General features: G+C 40.2%; 1 protein-coding gene across 7 annotated transcripts in view; it reads left to right on the plus strand.

Moving 5' to 3' along the window:
- FRMD4A (FERM domain containing 4A) overlaps nucleotides 1-18,330 on the plus strand; it is a 318,619-nt gene that overhangs the window by 185,603 nt on the left and 114,686 nt on the right. For 6 of the 7 annotated variants that reach the window (XM_069978544.1, XM_069978535.1, XM_069978572.1 and 3 more), the window contains exons 3-4: nucleotides 9,376-9,470; nucleotides 16,020-16,112. In XM_069978544.1, coding sequence (XP_069834645.1) covers nucleotides 9,376-9,470; nucleotides 16,020-16,112 — 188 coding nt within the window. Of the gene's footprint in view, nucleotides 1-5,105; nucleotides 5,184-9,375; nucleotides 9,471-16,019; nucleotides 16,113-18,330 lie in introns of those variants that run through there. The other variant, XM_069978563.1, reaches the window with a different exon arrangement.

Consider the following 18,330-nt stretch of genomic DNA (forward strand, 5'->3'; position numbering starts at 1 on the left):
ATTTCATCACACATTTTATTTTTTTCTGGTTTTGCAGCGTACTTTATGCAAAAGTTAAGCCTAACGTTGCAAAGTACAATAAGTGGCGCAAAAAATAAGGGCCCATGTGGGTCTGTAGGTGAAAAAATGAGAATGCTATGGCCTTTTAAACACGAGGAGGAAAAAACCAAAGCACAAAAAAAAAAAATTGTCCGGTCGGTAAAAAAAGAAAAATTGTGCGTGAACAAGTAAAAAATAACGCCCTCTGTTTGCAAAAGACAAAGTCATGATCATTATTTTGACATCTTTGCAGACATTGTCCGTTATTAAATATATTGTGTGCATTGGACGTCCATCAATGAGGTCAGTTAACATGCTGTGATAACAGACGTCATTTTAAAAATAAGCTGATGCTTTTTACTTAGTGTGAACATAGCCTTTGGGGAGATTTGACACTAGGGCAAGGCAACAGGGCACAACAATTCCTTTATCATCTTCCAAAGTCTGAACAAAATGCAGGTATCTTTTATGTTTTTGCCTACAGCACAGTATACCTGCTCCTTCATAATGGAATCAATTGTGGCAAGTATGTACTGTATTATCAATTACCTAAAACACATGTAGATTTGCCAAAAGTAAAAAGTTAGGTAACATGAAGGCTAATAAAGAAAATGCATAAAAAAAGAAAAACAACCAGACAAAGCAAACAATCACACAAAGGATCTGTCATGACCAAGTTCCCTCTCATTTTTTCTAAGCATATTTAATAATGAAACAAGTAATATCATTAGTTACTGTGGTCAGCACTATACCAGTTGTTATCCATGAGGCCCATTGTCTCTGTGCTAGAGGGCTGCTCTTATACTAAAGAAAGAATGTGCCTTCTCAAATGCCAGGATTAATAAAATTGTACAGAGATAATGAATTCAGATTTCAAATACATGTAATCCTATCTTCTGTCTGCTGAAGACAAACCAGAAACAATGACATCATTCAGTAGACTGACAGTCAGATAATCTGTGTGTAGATTAACTGAATTGCTTTCCATTAGAACCTGCCCACACCTTTGTTCTGTGGCTGAATGAGTGAGGTCTCATATTCTAGACCACTGATGTATTTATTCATACATTTTGTGATAGGTAACTCTGCAAGAATTAAGTAATTGCTTTGTCAAAAAAAAATATATATATATAATATATATATTAATAATAAACAGTATTATATAGCGTCAGATTCCCTAATCAAATGTGAGTAGCAGAATTATTTGTGAACAAGCTTGAAATTGACACAAATACCTGACATATTGGAGACCTTTACAATTAGTCAAGAAGCAGGGTTGACAACCACATCTACACAATCAGCAATTTTTTGCTTTTGAATTGTTCACTACAGGAGCAGCTACAGTACATAATATAAAAGAAGGTCCACGTATTCAGCTTGAACTTTTCCAGTTAGTGCTTACTTGGCAATCATATAAAGATGGGTAAATGAAATGACTTGTGTTCCAGTCTTCTGCATGAACCCCATGGGTTTGGTTATAGGAAAGCTTTGCGCTTGATTCTTTCTTTTATTCAGCTATTCATAACCTACAACAAACTTGCTACCACCATATTGCACCATACCCCCATATGGCACCGTATGAACTATGAGCTGCTGCTTTAGCTGCTCATATGTGCCCCCAGCTACTAAGCCCCCTCTCCACCCATCATGTAGATTGTAGGCCCTTGAGGACAGGACCCTCTGTATGAGTTTGCCATTTACTCTATTTTATGTGCGATGTACTTGCTTTTGTGTTAGGATGTGTACTTTAACCCCACATCATATGTACAGTGGAACCAAGGGAACTCTAAACTAATTAAAATGTATTCTTCATAGTTAAAGGTTATTGATCACACTAGGTCTCAGAACTGCTGCCTGCTGTGAACCAGAGATACAGTTGGGCGGGGGGGGGGGGGGGGGGAGGGAGTGCAGAGGCATTGAATATCCAATTGTTTTACTTCATAGACTGTAATGAGTCTGGTTTGATTGGCAGCTGGGGAGAGATGTGCTCTCTTCCCGGCTGTAACTATGAATTGCAGAGGGTCTCAGCATTGGGACTGATTGTGATCAATATATCTGACGACATGTCAAAAGTTATTTTAAAAAAGTACGCTGGTCAACCAGAGTTTTTTTGCATGCACTTACCAAGCATTGCTCCCACTAGCCAGAATCCTACTCCACACTGATGAGGGGCAAACACCCTGAAACAGCTGTCTGTGGATGGATACCTTGCTTGGGTGGTTTCCTTGACTGGAGACATTCCTTGGCTTGGTTGTTCCTTCCCGGAGGTGATGGTGTCCCTGCAGTGTTTTTGCATAAAAGTTATTTTAAATGACAGTAACACTTTAATGAAACAAGTTTAGGATGACCACAAAAAATTGCAATAAGGAATAGTCTAGAGTCATCTGCTCCAGAGTGTTTACATAGGTATAAATGATTAAAAAAAATTCTAGGGTTGACGTCTCAAAGAGGTGACTTTGTAGGGATTTCACTACATAAAATATATAAACATTATTTTTTGCTATTTTTGCAAAAGTGGTAAGCAAAATGCAGGTTAGTTCAGGACAGCTTGAACAAGCTAAAGGATATAGCCAGTGGCAGCTCTTACCATGTGAATATTGCAAAGGTGAGCGTAACATGCAGCATATGTGAAAGAACAAACTGAATCCAAATAAATCAGTTGAAATATGCATTGCGAACTGTGCTGTTAGAATATTCTGTAGCGGAGACCTTCCCCCAGGTTGTCCTTTTATTCCCGGCCTCTGCATATATACATGGTATTACTCATAGTTCACTAGTGGATTTCTCAAGAAAGTCAATTACGAGCCTAGGTGCTTGGTAAATGCTGGCCAGCTCATTTTATTATGTTAATAATGCATATTTTACAGACAAATATATGGATTATTGATCGGCGCAAACATGAATAATACCTTAATATTTTGTTCCTGTTTTAGTAGATGTGGCTGCTTCTCACCTTAAAGCAAATGTGCCATTAGGCAATTAGATACATTGGGTTTTTTTGTTTTTTGTTTACACAGTAGCAACTGTTTCTGATCTTTCCCTACAACTAACCTCAGATTGTGGCTTCTAGTGCTATTGTTCAGTTGTTGTTGTTGTTGTTGTTGTTGTTTTTTATTAAAAACACTTTCCTCTTGAACCTTTCCCTTCTTTCCTCCAGACTATACAGATTTATATTCTTTCTTCAGACTGTCCACAATTTTTCTAGCCGATCTTTGTACCCATTCTGTTTGTTCTAATGTAATGTGTATAGGGATAGTCTGAGGAACCTTTTGCCCTTTTACTTGTCCAAGATTTAGAAAAAAAAATTGCCTGTTAGGGTTCTAAAATAACAATGCAGTCCATTCACTTGTGTTACGTTTGCTTAAGGTCCCCATACACCTTACACTTTAGACGGCCAAACGCGATGCTTGCGGTGGATTTGGCCGTCAATCTAAGGTGTATGTGGCCATCCCGAAAAACAACTGAAAGATGATGTCAGTGATGATAGGGATCAGCCGTGATAGAAAATCACGACAAACCCCTTTGTTCAGAGCGAGATAAGTTGCAGTATGAGTGTTCTTGCTGCAGCATACCCCTATGTTCCTGTGTATGGGAAGGACGGGCAGCGGGGGTAGACATAACTGGTGGCTGGACGGTCAGTGGGCCATCAGTTTTTGAAGGTGTGTGGCCAGCTTTAGTCCAATCAGGTCACTTTCGGGCCCTCACCATTCCTTTGTTATTGTGTTTACTTGATGATGCTGGATGACACATTCTCCATATTCCCCTGATGATTTCCGGGGGCACCCTGCAGCAAATCCTAGCCACAGTGAGTGGTCTAGTAGTCTACCACTAAGACCAATCATTGGCTGCAGGATGGCCCAGTGAGGACCAGAGTGATGTTGTTGGACATAGGTTCCCATAAAAATAAAAATAAAAACCTTTGGGATGCTTTCGAATGGAATAATAAAGAAGTCTACTACTAGAAAAAGATGATATTTCGCTTGCGGTGGGTAAATAGGTGGCCTGTGGATACATGATGTATGCCATAGAAGTTACAATATACCTGCTCAGAAATGATTTGCTTGGGTTTTATTAAAAGGTCATGTATATTCTGAATACAGAGGTGTGTTTTGTGGAATCTGCTGAACATTCATGAGCGTCCTTTTTTTTTGGGGGGGGGGGGGGGTCTTTTTTTTTCAGACCAAGTGAAAGAAAGCAGTGGGAATGACAGTGTACAAATTCTTTTCTAATGTTTCGTTGGTCTAATAAAAAACTGTTGGAGAATCCTAGCGCTCTCAGACAGTGAGCCCCCTACTCAGCAGGCACAATGAGAACAGGAATGTGTCCGTTTCTCATGCACACATGCCTGGGAACCACAAATGTTTTACAGTAGTGTACATCTTCCAAGGTGATGCAATGTCATCCAGAGGACGCTCCGTAATTTACCTTCTTGTACTTAACATTATTCAACTCAGTTCTCCTTAATCAATTTCTTGTGTTATTACTGCAAATAATAATAACAAATAGACAAAAAATTAAATAATAAAAAATAAACGCAAAGTTATACAACCATGATAATAAAAAAAATTATGTAAAGTAAAATGAAAAAAAACAAATGTCCCATGTTCTTAGCCAATCAGAAATTTGGGGGAGATTTATCAAACATGGTGTAAAGTGAAACTGGCTCAGTTGCCCCTAGCAACCAATCAGCAACAGTTCATTTCCCCTCTCTTTGCAAGCACACTCTGAGACACAGATAGCTGTGCATGGATAGGCACGGACCCTATTTACTTCTATGACCTCAACCTAGACAGCTAGAGACTACATTCAGGTGATTTCCTGCACAATTCTTAGTTTTCACTGTGAGGGTAGATTCGTACTACGGAATTCTCACGGACAATGTCCGTGGAATTCCGTTGTGTGTCCGTGCGCACCCTTCCGCCGGCTCCATATACACCATTCTATGGGCCGGCGTATTCCGCTATTCGCCGAAAGAAGTGACATGTCACTTCTTTCGGCGGATAGCGGAATACGCCGGCCCATAGAATGGTGTCTATGGAGCCGGCGGAAAGGCGCGCGCCCGTGCGCGCGGACACACAACGGGATTCCGCGGACATTGTCCGCAAGAATTCCGTACTATGAACCCACCCTGAGAAAGAAACATGGTAAGTTGCACTTTTGAGTCATTTAACACACTTTTCACCAAGTTTTTACCAAGTTATCATTCAAACTAATTCACTAGCTGACTACATTCAGGCCATGGAAATAAATGGGGTCCATGTCTGACAGGGTCTTGACAGGGGGCTGATATATCTGTGCCTCGGTAGACATATTTGTAATGTGAACCCTGTCTAACATCTAATTATCTTACAGCAACATTGCAGCCCATATTTCACCAACCACTCTGTGTACGTCTTTGTAGCAAACCTGCTCACTTCTTTATATAGTCCACAATATTTCTCCTACTTTACATACAGACTTGGTTTATTTTCTGCCTTACATTCTCCTTTCATCAGTCTCACAGTAGTGGAAGTATGATCATGCAGATGTGCTGGTAAAAGTGTTTTTCTGAATTCTCTAAAAATGGAACTGTCCTGAAATCTCAGGCCATATTCAATATATTGTGTGTGTTTACAGAAAGGAAACAGACATATTAAAAACTCATAATTACTATGAAAGCTGTTTAATTGGTGTTTAAATGCATAAAATAAATGTAAAACTTTATAAAAGTGATTTCCTGTGTGTACAACCACTAAGACTGTCCTCATCTATGACACAGAAGTCTTTTATATAGTGTATGATCTCCAGTCATGCATTGGCTGAGATTTTCCTGAACTGACAGTGTAGACCCATTGTTCACTTTAGGAAGAAGATGTGAGTCATACAAGTGTGGCCACAAGTAACAGTCATCGCCTGTTACAGCTGTTACATAGAAGATGTTTACACATTACATGGACAATAGATATATCGTTTTACAAGAAAGGATAAAATCACGGTGACTGAGTGATCTATTATACCAAAACTGGGTAGGCAGGAAAGCATGGTGCAATTACAACCACAATCACAATGCAGAGGTGTAACTAGATTGTCCTGCACCTGGCACAGAGATTCTGTTTCATACCCCTCTCAGCGTCAAAAGAGCCACAACTGCAAAATAGTCCCTGGCCTCAGCAGCCCACGGCTATATCTGTCCACACTCACTGTCAGGCCAAGCAGAACAGTATGCCCCCCACAAGTTTACATCTGTCCACAGCCACTGTCAGGCCAAGCAGAACAGTATGCCCCCCACAAGTTTACATCTGTCCACAGCCACTGTCAGGCCGAGCAGAACAGTATGCCCCCCACAAGTTTACATCTGTCCACAGCCACTGTCAGGCCAAGCAGAACAGTATGCCCCCCCATAAGTTTACATCTGTCCACACTCACTGTCAGGCCAAGCAGAACAGTATGCCCCCCACAAGCCTGTTTTGTTTTTTAGACTTCATAATTCCAGTAAGGGACATGGAGGAAGGGGAATGATTAATAATTTTTATAATGACTAGTCTGTAGCTTCTGTAGGGCAGAGGCTGAGTGCTGGCCAGGCATTTTTAATATTTCAGTGTCTAACAGGTGACGTCTTCTCTGGAGTTATTGATTTTCTTCTCCCTCTGATTTGGACTACCACGACTTCTTCCATCCACATCTCATCTCTGCAGTTTGAAGTCCAGATATCTTCAGCTTCTCACTTTTGCAGCAAAATCTTATCCTCTAAACTACGAATAGTGTTATTTTTTACACACCCTGATTATAATACTGCCATACACCATACCCTCTGAATGTAATAGTGTCAAACTCTGGAAATGAATTACAATACACATTATGACCCTTTAACTAAGAGACTTTGTGTGCAGCCACTCGATACACAGAGCCCCTCTGTCAGTTGAGTAAAGCTGCTGACAGCGGCTAGTGCCCCCAGCCTTGCTCTGTGGCAGATGACCCCCCCACCCCCATGCCCTTCCCTACACCCCTGCCCAATGCCTGTTCTTTCCTGTACAGATTTGTTCAGAGAGAGATTAGTCACAATAAGAGCGCTCTCACTGCAGCTTACCCTTATGTTCCTGTGTGTGGGGAGGACAGACAGGGGCTGGAGACATAACTGACAGCTGAACGATCATTGGTCCGTCAGTTATTGAAGGTGTGTGGCTAGCTTTAGTCCAATCAGGTCACTCTCCAGCCCTCACCATCCCTTTGTTACTTTGTCTGCTTTGTTGGATGACACAGTCTTCATGTTCCCCTGATAATTTCCCCAGGGCACCCTGCAGCAAATCCTAGCCTCAGTGAGTGGTCTAGCTGTCTACCACTGAGACCAGTCATTGGCTTCAGGATGGCCCAGTTAGGCCAGAGTAATGTTGCTGGACTTGGGTTCCCTGTTTTGTTTTTTTTTAAATGTATACTGTATGTTTGGGATGCTCCCATATGAAATAATGAAGCAAACTATTGTACTGTCCCATACATTTGAAAACAAAGAGGACATTTAGTCTGGGGGGGTAAAGAGGTGGCCTGTACATGTTACTTTAAGACCACACCTGGCCTGACATCATATTCTTCTTTATTCCCAGCATCTTATTGTGTTAGTTTTATGCAGTCATTACCACTTTCTCCTAAATCCATTGAAGTACAGGTCATCTAGGCTGTACCACTTTTTATCATAAAAATAAATACATTCACTGAAGCCTTCTGTGCTTCCTATATACAGTACATTTACTAGAGTTGGAGGTATTTTATATTCAGCTTTTTAACCAGTCACATCAAAATAGACTTACGCATTTGACTATGGCTGTTTCTCTCTCTTTTCTCTTATCTTTCTTTTTTCTTTATTGGTCCATGTAGTCTGTCTTTTTAGTATTTCCCTTCTTATTATCTTAGGCCAAGTTCCCACTCTGTAAAAGACCGGCCGTTCTGTGACCAGACCGGTTAATGGAACGGCCGGTGTAAAAAAAAAAAATCATCTTTACTCCAGTTGAATTAAGATGTGGACGCATCCGCGCGTGCCCCCATCCAAATTCCCCACTGCACACAATGGAGCGTGGGGCCGGAGCCACATGCTCCATTGTGTGCATTGACAGGTTTTCTGTGGCTGCTATTCAATGAATATTGCCCGCAGAAAACTGACATGTCAGTTTCTTGTGGCGCCGCTCAGGATCCTGGCCGAAGTGTATACTATGGGCGACATATATCATCCGGCGTACGGATGAATTTCGGCGGAAAGTGCAGATTTGCGTATTCTTTTATTCGCAAATAGCCGATTTGCGAATAAAATATTTGCATATCGGCACTTTCCGCCGAGTACGCCGGGGGGCGGGGAGGTGGTGTGGAGGGGGCGTTACGGGGGGTGCGGACTCAGAGTCCGCGCGATTTATAATTTTTTCTGCGCAAATATACTCCGAAAACCTACTCCATCTTTCAGGTGGCGTAGGTTTTCAGCTGTGCGCACCGACGCGCACGGGATTTATGTAGAGGCAGTTCGCCTCTACATAAATCTCCGTAGCGCCGGAGATGCGGGGACATTTATAAGTCCGGCGTAAAAAACGCCGGACTTAATAAATGTCCCCCTATGTGTATACACTCCAGCCGGGATTCCTTAAAAGGTACCACTACGTACGTTCTGCAGTAATCACGCCCGTTATTATTACAAAACTTACGCACTGGGAACATGGCCTTAGGATACATATATGTTTATCCCAGGCATGTTTAAATACTGTTATTGTAGATTTAGCAACCACTTCTGCTGAAAGTTTGTTCCAAGCATCTACTACTCTTTCATTAAAGTAATATTTTCTCACGTTGCTTCTGATCTTTCCCCCAACTAACCTCTCACTGTGTCCTTTTTTTTCTTGTGTTCAAGAGTAAACAAGCCAGTAATGAGACATTGTTAGCTATAGGAGTCATCTGTATGAGATATAAATAGGATTCTCATGTGAAAATGTGGAATTCATAGATCTATTTATTCACTTAAGACTAAAACTGACTGATGTTTTATCAAAATGCATGTTACATGTTACAGGTTTACATTAATGCAGATATGTTTATAAGACATGTTCTATCTGTCAATCTATTTATTTCTAGTGTTTATTTCTTCTATTGTTTTTCCCAAGCCCTTTAACTTTCTTCTTTGCCCTGTAATGTAATTATTTCCTAGTTTAGTACATTTAAGAAGAACTGAATATATCTAATCACTAAATAACAATAGTTTGTTTCTCTTCACCACAATAGCAGTGTTTTCTTGGATACATAAGTTAATGAGGCCCATGTACACTGTATTATCTACTATATTACAGCTGTCGGCCATTTCTAAATCTTATCTTTCTTCTTTTGTAGCCAAAACTGCTGGCCAAGGAGCTGCTTGATTTAGTCGCATCCCACTTCAATCTTAAGGAAAAGGAATATTTTGGGATATCTTTCACTGATGAAACGTAAGTTTGTTAAATTGTGTTTAATATCAATGTATGCTATTTGTTTTATGCTATCTTTAATGAGGCTTCTGCTTACTGGAGGCATGTCCTTAACCACAATCGGGGACAGACAACATTATCTAATGACACCCATACTGGTATGCAGGGTCATGTGCAATGTGTCCTTTAAAGGGGTTATCCAGCGCTACAAAAACATGGCCACTTTCCTCCAGAGACAGCATCACTCTCCAGTTCAGGTGTGGTTTGCAATTAAGCTCTATTCACTTCAATGGAACTGAGTTACAAAACCTACACCCAATCTGGAGACAAGAGTGGGGCAAAAGTGGCGATGATTTTGTAACCCCTTTAAGAAGGCCTATCTGTTAGATAGCTGAAACCTATAGCATCATAGTTTTTTGCGATGTATGAGTTACATAGTTACATATAGTTACATAGTTAATATATGTAACTATGTAACTCATACATTGCAGAAATTATTCTGCTGCAAGGTCCATATGCTCTATATAAGCCCAGTAAGCACTCTAACACCTTTCTGTGTTCACTGAGATCCTTCAGTGTGTTAAAAAGAGCAAAACAAGGGATCTCACTATTATAACAGCCTGTGCCTTCCACCTATAAAATGTTCCTTTCTGGCCTGTAAGCACCGCTTGTACCATATTTGCCTTCTTAGTAATGTATCAAGCCTCTCATTCTTTTTAATGAGGAACAGCTACTTTTTGAAGTTTTCAATAATAAGATTTGCATTGAAGCTTTTAGAAAGTTGTTGAAATCATGCATTATGTATTAAGCAATGGTTCGAATAAGCAATCCATTTTGGAGCTGTGACAAAGTGAAGTCACACAGTGTAAGGGATTTTCACTTCCAGGAATCATATCGGTCAAGTCTCTGGCTCACCTGCATAGGATTTAATGGACTAGGCTGTTAGAATTTACTCAGCCTCCAAATCCGGGTTATTGCCATGTTTTATCTCTGTACAGTTAGAGGAGTACTAGCACAACATTGTATCACTCCTGTATAAACACTAACAAAATATTAACAGATCCCAACCCCTGATTTTCTGCATAATGCTTCAGGTAGTCTTTTATCTGGTTTTATTCTGTTTAATCAAATGCAGATAAACCTATGAGGTTGCTTTAAAGGGGATCTGTCAGCAGATATATGCTGCCCTAACCACAGGCAGCATGAAATGATGACTGGCCTCCTCATTTAAATAAATTGTGTTTTTCTCAGATACGCTGCAACGTGCAATGGGATTTCAGAGATCCCATGGTGTGTGCTGGGATTTTTATTACTGTTCTGCCCCAGTTCATCATTCAGTGTGTGCACAGAGAGAAATGGAGGGCAAGAGAGTAGAGAACAGGTTCCATTTTCATATACTTGTATGCCTGCCCAGCAACCAGGTGATAAAATACCATTAATAGCTCACCACAGGCAATAATCAAATTAGGAATTTGTGCTGCAAAAACTTCTGGCACATATGGCAAACATAACAATAGTCTGTGCTTTCTCCTGACAGGGGTAAAAAGTGTGGTCTTTTGGCCTCTGTCTGGGGATATGTGTTGGCATATTTTTGGTTGGTATGTTTTTTTACTGCACAGGACATTGCAGCAGACTACACTTGAAAAAGTGAAAAACCAAACTGAAAAATACACTACATTATTTTATGGATAGATGTCATAGAGAGATCTATTCTGTCTCTGGAGAGTGGACATTTCCTGTCCACGTGGCACGTGAGCAGAAGCTTTGAAAAATGGAAACTGGCAGCGTTGAGGGAATAGGGTGGGTAAGTATACATGTTAGTTATGTTCTTTGCAGCCCCAGCAGCGTGTTAAATCATTAACAATAACCAGTCAACCCTTTTAAATGGGTTAAAACAATAGTGGCCAGACCTCAGTCCAACTGAACCTTTGTCATAACTGGACTTTAACATAGCTGTTCACCCATGGAAGTTTACAGCAGCTTCAGCTTTATAGCATTTGGACAGTTTAGTATTTTTTAGATGGAATGTGGAAATATTACAATGTCCACATGTGCTTATAGAGACCTGTCAGAACAGACTCAATTGTTGTCTGTGCCATATACTGACCTACAGGACGAAATAGTTATGTATTCATGTGAGACATTTATGTTGAATAATCTACAGATTTTTGTTTTTGTTGATCAGTGTTCAAAAGACTTAATGGTGCCATGCAATAAAGCATAAAAAGTATACAGGATGATTACCTTTTCTGGGCACTTTTTAGATGTCTATACAAAGGTTATGTGGAATCCTTTCCTTTTTTATAATGCTAGGAGGCGAAAACTATTCAGATCAATAAATTCATTTCGAGCATGGTTTAGTGAGTGAGAAATCTATTACATGATATGGTACATGCCCTACAGTGCCTTACACTGGCATATAACATTGAACACTTCCCTGAAATATAAATTGCATTTGACAGTGTCCTCTGTACACATACAGAGTTTTAAAAGGGCTATGTACAGTGTACAGCTTATTTCTGTCTAGCTAAAAAGAGATTATGATGTCCTTAAAGCCTTATTCACACGCAGCAGTATTGGTATTGTTGTATTTATGTTTACGTCAGAAAACAAAGTTCTCTGCATATAAAAAAGGCTAGAAAATAAAATGAAAATTATTATTTTCTTCCTTGCTTACACAGTTACTGAAAAGATGAAAAAATCAGGCATATCGAAGAAAAAAGTTTTGAATAGCATGAGGATCCTGGATTTATAATTTAGATTTCATGATTAAAAACAGAATCTGATCAGAATTTTTAAGTGCAAAGGCATAATTGACACGTCAGCAATTGATATGGAAAGTAAATCCTCAGCAAATTTCCTATTAAAATCAATGGGGCTTTCATTTCAGGTGGATTTCAGGGAAATTTTTGAGGCAGAATCCCCGTAGAAATCTGTGCAGTACCCATCTCAAATTACAAGTTTTTGTTTTCTTCTACTTCAGGACCAAGAAAGGGAGAGGGTAGAAAGGCGTCTTGGATATATATATTTGTATCCATAGGATATTTAGGTATTTAGTATTACTTTGTATAAATAAATATTTCATAAAAAAATATATTCTGCTCCTTTCCTGTTTGCAATTGTAACGCAGGAACGCATGCAATATTGCCTAAGCTACCCTCTTAGGAAATGTGCACACTGAGCAATTCTGACAGAAACTCCATCACGGAATGTTCAGCTTGCGCCTGCTCACGGACTGCGACGCGCGTGTCTCCATTCTATGCACGGGCAGATTCTTTCATTCGTCCAAAGAATGATCAAGTTCACTTTTTGGAAGGAGGACGGAATCCGCCCGTGCATAGAATGTCTAAGTCTATGACACGGGCGGAGACGCACGCGCCCGCTGCAGCCTGCAAGCGGGCGTGAGCTGAGAATTCAGCGACGGAGTTTCTGTCAGAATTACTCAGTGTGCACATACCCTTACACTCCCCTATCAACCAGGTGGGAATGGAAGAGATCAGGAGGAAATTAACACCTAGCTGCTGATCATGTTGGGTTGAAGGCATACTAGTTCTCCTTAAGCAGAGTCCATCAAAAAGACACATGGAGACTTAAAGGCCATTCCTACTCCACTGGGAATTCTGGGAAGAAAGGATATACAAATATCTCTCACATCACTTATGCAAAGTAGTGACCCTTACTTTATCTTGGAGTCTGAGAACATTGACTAGGAAAATATGCCAAGCCAAAAACCACTCCAAATGGAAAGACTCAGATCTTGATGTAAACAAAAATCTGGCAGACTATGCATTTTCCCTGCTATAGTCATTACAATTTTACTTATGCCTACGGCAATACAATTACATACTGCAATGTAGTGGTTATATCCAGTTTTAGGAACTAATAGGGATTGTTATGCTTTTCATGTATGTTGGTGTAATTTGTGTGAAATTTTGTAAAATGTGGGATTTGTTTTATATTTTGCTGTTTATGTTTTAATTGTTTACTAGAGATGAGCGAATACAATTTGACCGAGATGATATTCGATCGAATATTGCGGTATTCGAAAGATTCAAATTCAATCGAGTAGTGTGGCGAATATGCAGGAAACATTCGAGAGCCCTCCCATCGCAGTTAGCGATTTTTTTAATCCAATCACCATGCAGGGAGGCCATGAGGGACCCTGGGAGTACGCACGCAATGCGAAAACGGCGTCTACCCTCATTGGATAGCTGAACCACATGACCTCAAACTTTAAATACTTGGCTCCCACTTCTCGCTTTGCGCTTTCAACCCAGCCAGGGAAAGATCTTGCAGCAGGGAGAGATAGGTTTTAGTAGCGTTTCGGTTAGGCAGGCTTACTATAGAACCCAAAAGTCCTTTTCAGGGCTACGACTTAGCGAAAAAGTCATCTCTGAATCAAAAGCACTTCTCAGTGCCAAGGCATAGACGATATAACAGCAGCAGCAGCAGCAGCTGTATTTATTCCAGTACCCTGTGTGTACAAGTGACTTATAGTGTCCCTGGTTTATCCCACTAAGGGCACATTATACATACTGTTCCAGTAGGCCACTAAGAACACCTGATATATACTGTTCCAGTAGCCCACTAAGGGGACCTGATATATACTGTTCCAGTAGCCCAGTAAAAGGCACAATATACATATTGTTCCAGTAGCCTAGAAAAAGGCACGTCATACATACTGTTCCAGTAGCCTAGAAAAAGGCACATCATACATACTGTTCCAGTAGCCTAGAAAAAGGCATGTGATACATACTGTTCCAGTAGCCCAGTAAAAGGCATGTGATATATATTGTTCCAGTAGCCCACTTAGGGCACCTGATATGATATATACTGTTCCAGTAGCCCAGAAAAAGGCACGTCATACATATTGTTCCAGTAACGTTCGTACAGCATGAAGCGTGATACGCGAGAATAACATGACGCTCTACGGACGCACCTTGGAATCATGTATGTAACTCTGCAGAAGAAATACGAAGGAAATGTGTGAACATTGTCGTAAACGTTTGCAAAGCGTTCGCAAATATTTTTTAGGGAGGTTTAGGGCGGTTTCATGGGGGACTTCCAAGTGACCTCCAAGTGGTCGAATTTAGGTTTCCAAGTGCCGAGAATTGTTTTCCCATAGACAATAATGGGATTGAATATTCGTTTGAATAGTCGAATCTTGGTGACTATTCGATTCGAATTCTCATCTCTATTGTTTACCAGCGTTACCAATGTTTTTGTGGTGTTCTCATTTAGCCATAGTCCGTATGAGTACAACTCCAAAAATAGGTTAACTGGTTTCAAATAAAATTGTATTATACTGTATGCACATGCTTGTACTGTAGGTATTAGACATGAGTCACACAGTGGACAGAGGCTTATATACAGTATATATATATATATATATATATATATATATATATATTGTTATAAAGTTATTAGATATTGAATATATTAAATAGTGCTTAATTTTCAGATAAAAATTGATTAAATGAATCAATTATGTATTCTAGCAGAACCTTGTATTTCTTTGTACACTGTGCACATTGTTGCATTGTAACATGATGGAGTATACTATAGTAGTTGCACTGGTGACATCACCTAATGGAGAAACAGATAGAAAGTGTTAAAATAAGAATAGCAAAAAGGATGATAGCTGTAAAATTACAGAGAGTTGCCCCAGAGCCATAAACAACAATGATTTCACTGCCTGTTCATTTGTCATCCCTCGGTGTATCAATGAAAGCCATACATGTGTCATTGACAGTAGTGACAATGGCCATAAATTCTAATTCACTTCGAATGTGAAATTAACTACTGTAAAAGACACCAGTCACAGACATGAGGTCAGACTCCTGACTCTAGGCACTCAGAAAGTTCAGTCAAAGCCAAGTTTCCAGATTCACTACATAAAGCCTGTGTTACATGTATAGCAATTACAGTTATAGCCGCCCAGACCCTATTGTGTCTCCAATTTAAGCTAATTTAGAGAAATCTGAGTATCTGGAGTTCAGCATTTATTAATTTACCCATCTATGATGATTGTGTTTCAGCATTATCTACTGACATCGTTCTGTCGGGAAAAAAAATAAAAGTGAAAACATGTTTCAAGATTTACTCATGTCTCTGTCGGAAAATAACAACGAGGAATCGCATTTCAGATGTAGTCCATAATTTGTCTATCGTATACTTTCTTGTATAATTAGAATGATAAATTTGGAAATATGAGACAGCTTAAAGTGGTCATACACCTTCAATAACTAGCGATCTCTCCGAACATTTGGCATAGCTGAATATTCATGTGTTCTCTGTAGAGAGGGGAAAGCCACAGCCAGACATTTCCGGTGCCAGCTTATGTCTCACAGGACAAAAGGGTTGGGTGGCGGAACTCCATCACACCTGAGATTAGATTCCCTGAAGTTACAGGCCCAAAGCCTAAAGCCTAGTTCATATGACATTTTGTACACTATACATTTCCTTCAATCCTGTGCACTTACTGACTGTTGTATATAGTAAGGCTACATGTTACTGCTGTACCTTGTTGTAAATGTATCGACAAACAATAATTCAGACTTTCTTTTCTAGGGGGCACTTGAACTGGTTACAGTTGGATCGAAGAGTACTTGAACATGACTTTCCCAAAAAGTCTGGTCCAGTGGTCTTATACTTTTGTGTCAGGTATGTTCTTATCATAATGTTGTTTTTGTTTTAAACGCTGATGGTGTAGCAGATGAAATTTTTGGGACAATAATAAATATTGAGTTAAAGCCCAATTCCTATATAGTTAAAGGTGATGCCATAGTCATATGGCACAGATCCTACACAGTATGCATTAGCGTTGCTGAATGGCCTTCCTACTGAAGTTCTGCCATGATTTGGGTAAAATATCAGTATAATCACTGCATTTTATTCATGATTTTGCGCAAATCATAGCAGAACTGCAAAAAAGGAGGCCATTCAGTATAGAAAGTATATGTCTGTTTTGGGAAGCTTGGGCCCCAGGAGCACAAGGCCCCAGATGGCCACTCCAAAACTCACTGTCCGGCCGCGTAAAGTTTAAGCTTTAGTCTCTTCTGTTTCAATCATTTCCTCAATGAATACCAAAATACCAGTCCCCCCTGCCCCCAATGATGAACTAATTGTAAATAACATGCAAATGTAGGACAAAGAACTTGCCGATGGATGGTATAAAGAAACGCAAAGAAAACATTAGTTTTGTCAGATTACTCGGTACAAACCAGATCTTTTATCTGGACATCTGGAGTTCTTGCTCTTAATGAAAAGGTTGGGGAATTCTAAGGAAAGCATCACAGTTGTGAAATCAGAAATAACATGTGTTGAGTTATGTGCATCTCTTCACTTTCCGAATGTGCCGTTATGGGACCAATGAGATGTAATGGTCAACTACTGGAAACGTTAACAAAACTAGATTTTTAAGTGATCCCAGTGGGAGAAGAGCTGCTGACACTTAATTAACCTTATTACTGTAGAGACCCTAGCACTACTATGGTGGACCCTGGCAGGTTAAAGGTTACTTGCCTAAAAAGATATTTTTTCTTCTGTAAAAATGTTATTGTGTTTTTTTTTATTTAGCTGTAAAATAACAGCATCTACTACTATAATTGTACTGCCTGTAACATATATAATATGTACCTGGTCATTTACCAAATTCCAGATCAAGAAATTGTGACTATCCTTAGTTTGCTTAAAGGGATATTCTCATCTGACCTATCCACAGGACATGCCATAAATGTCTGATATTTTCAGGTCCTGCATTAGGAACATACAACTGTATTGGGATCAAGGGATCAGACCCCTCAGGCTTGCTTGCAGCAGACAGAGGTAGTTAGGAAGCTCAACACAGCCAAACCTGCTGTTTTACAAACATTTTGCATAGCTTCCATTGACTTAAAGCAACTCTGTACCCACAATCTGACCCCCAAACCGCTTGTACCTTCGGATAGCTGCTTTTAATCCAAGATCTGTCTTGCGGTCCGTTCGGCAGGTGATGCAGTTATTGTCCTGAAAAAACTCTTTTTAAACTCGCAGCCCCATGCCCAATGGGCGTCGCTTAGATTGTATATACATTAGGCTGGCACAACCTCTCAGTCCCTCCTCCCCACCCTCTTCATCATTAGGAATGCTCCAGGCAGATTGTCTCCTATTACCCACCTTTGTCAGCCTGGCACATAGGCTGGATCCTTAAGGCACCTGTGCAATTTTCAGCATGGAGGAAATGTTCTAGGGGCATTCCTAATGAAGAAGAGGGTGGGGAGGAGGGACGGAGGGGCGCAGATACTCCTATTGGGCACGGGGCTGCAAGTTTAAAAGTTGTTTTTTAGGACAATAACTGCATCACCTGCCGAACGGACCCCAGGACAGATCTTGGATTAAAAGCAGCTATCCAAAGGTACAAGTGGTTTGGGGGGATCAGATTGTGGGTACAGAGTCGCTTTAATGACTGTTGCACAAATAGCATAGCACTACAAGCAAGCAGAGATTTGAAACTCCAGATTTGGAAAGAGCACCCAATAAGTGAAGTTTTTTCCTGTGATGGATCTATTTTTAAATATTTCATTTAAAGAGGTATTCCACTCATACATAACTTTTTCATATGTTGCTGCCCATGGTGAGACTAACAATTCCTTCCATACTTATTCCTTCCATACTTATTATCCTTCCATTGTTATTATCTATCTCTGCCGAAGACACAAAAATCAGTGTGACAGGGCTTATTCTGTATTGTACGGATGCTACGGACAGGGAAGCCCTGTAATGGAGTGTTTCCCCACCCGGCATGATGTACCAATATCATGCCGGAAGCAGGGAAACAGTTTGAATCTCAGCAACACTGTAGTGACACAGCCGTGCACTACATTACAGTGCCACAGAGATT

This window comes from Dendropsophus ebraccatus, chromosome 1 (assembly GCF_027789765.1).
Source record: "Dendropsophus ebraccatus isolate aDenEbr1 chromosome 1, aDenEbr1.pat, whole genome shotgun sequence".
Lineage (NCBI taxonomy): Eukaryota > Metazoa > Chordata > Amphibia > Anura > Hylidae > Dendropsophus > Dendropsophus ebraccatus.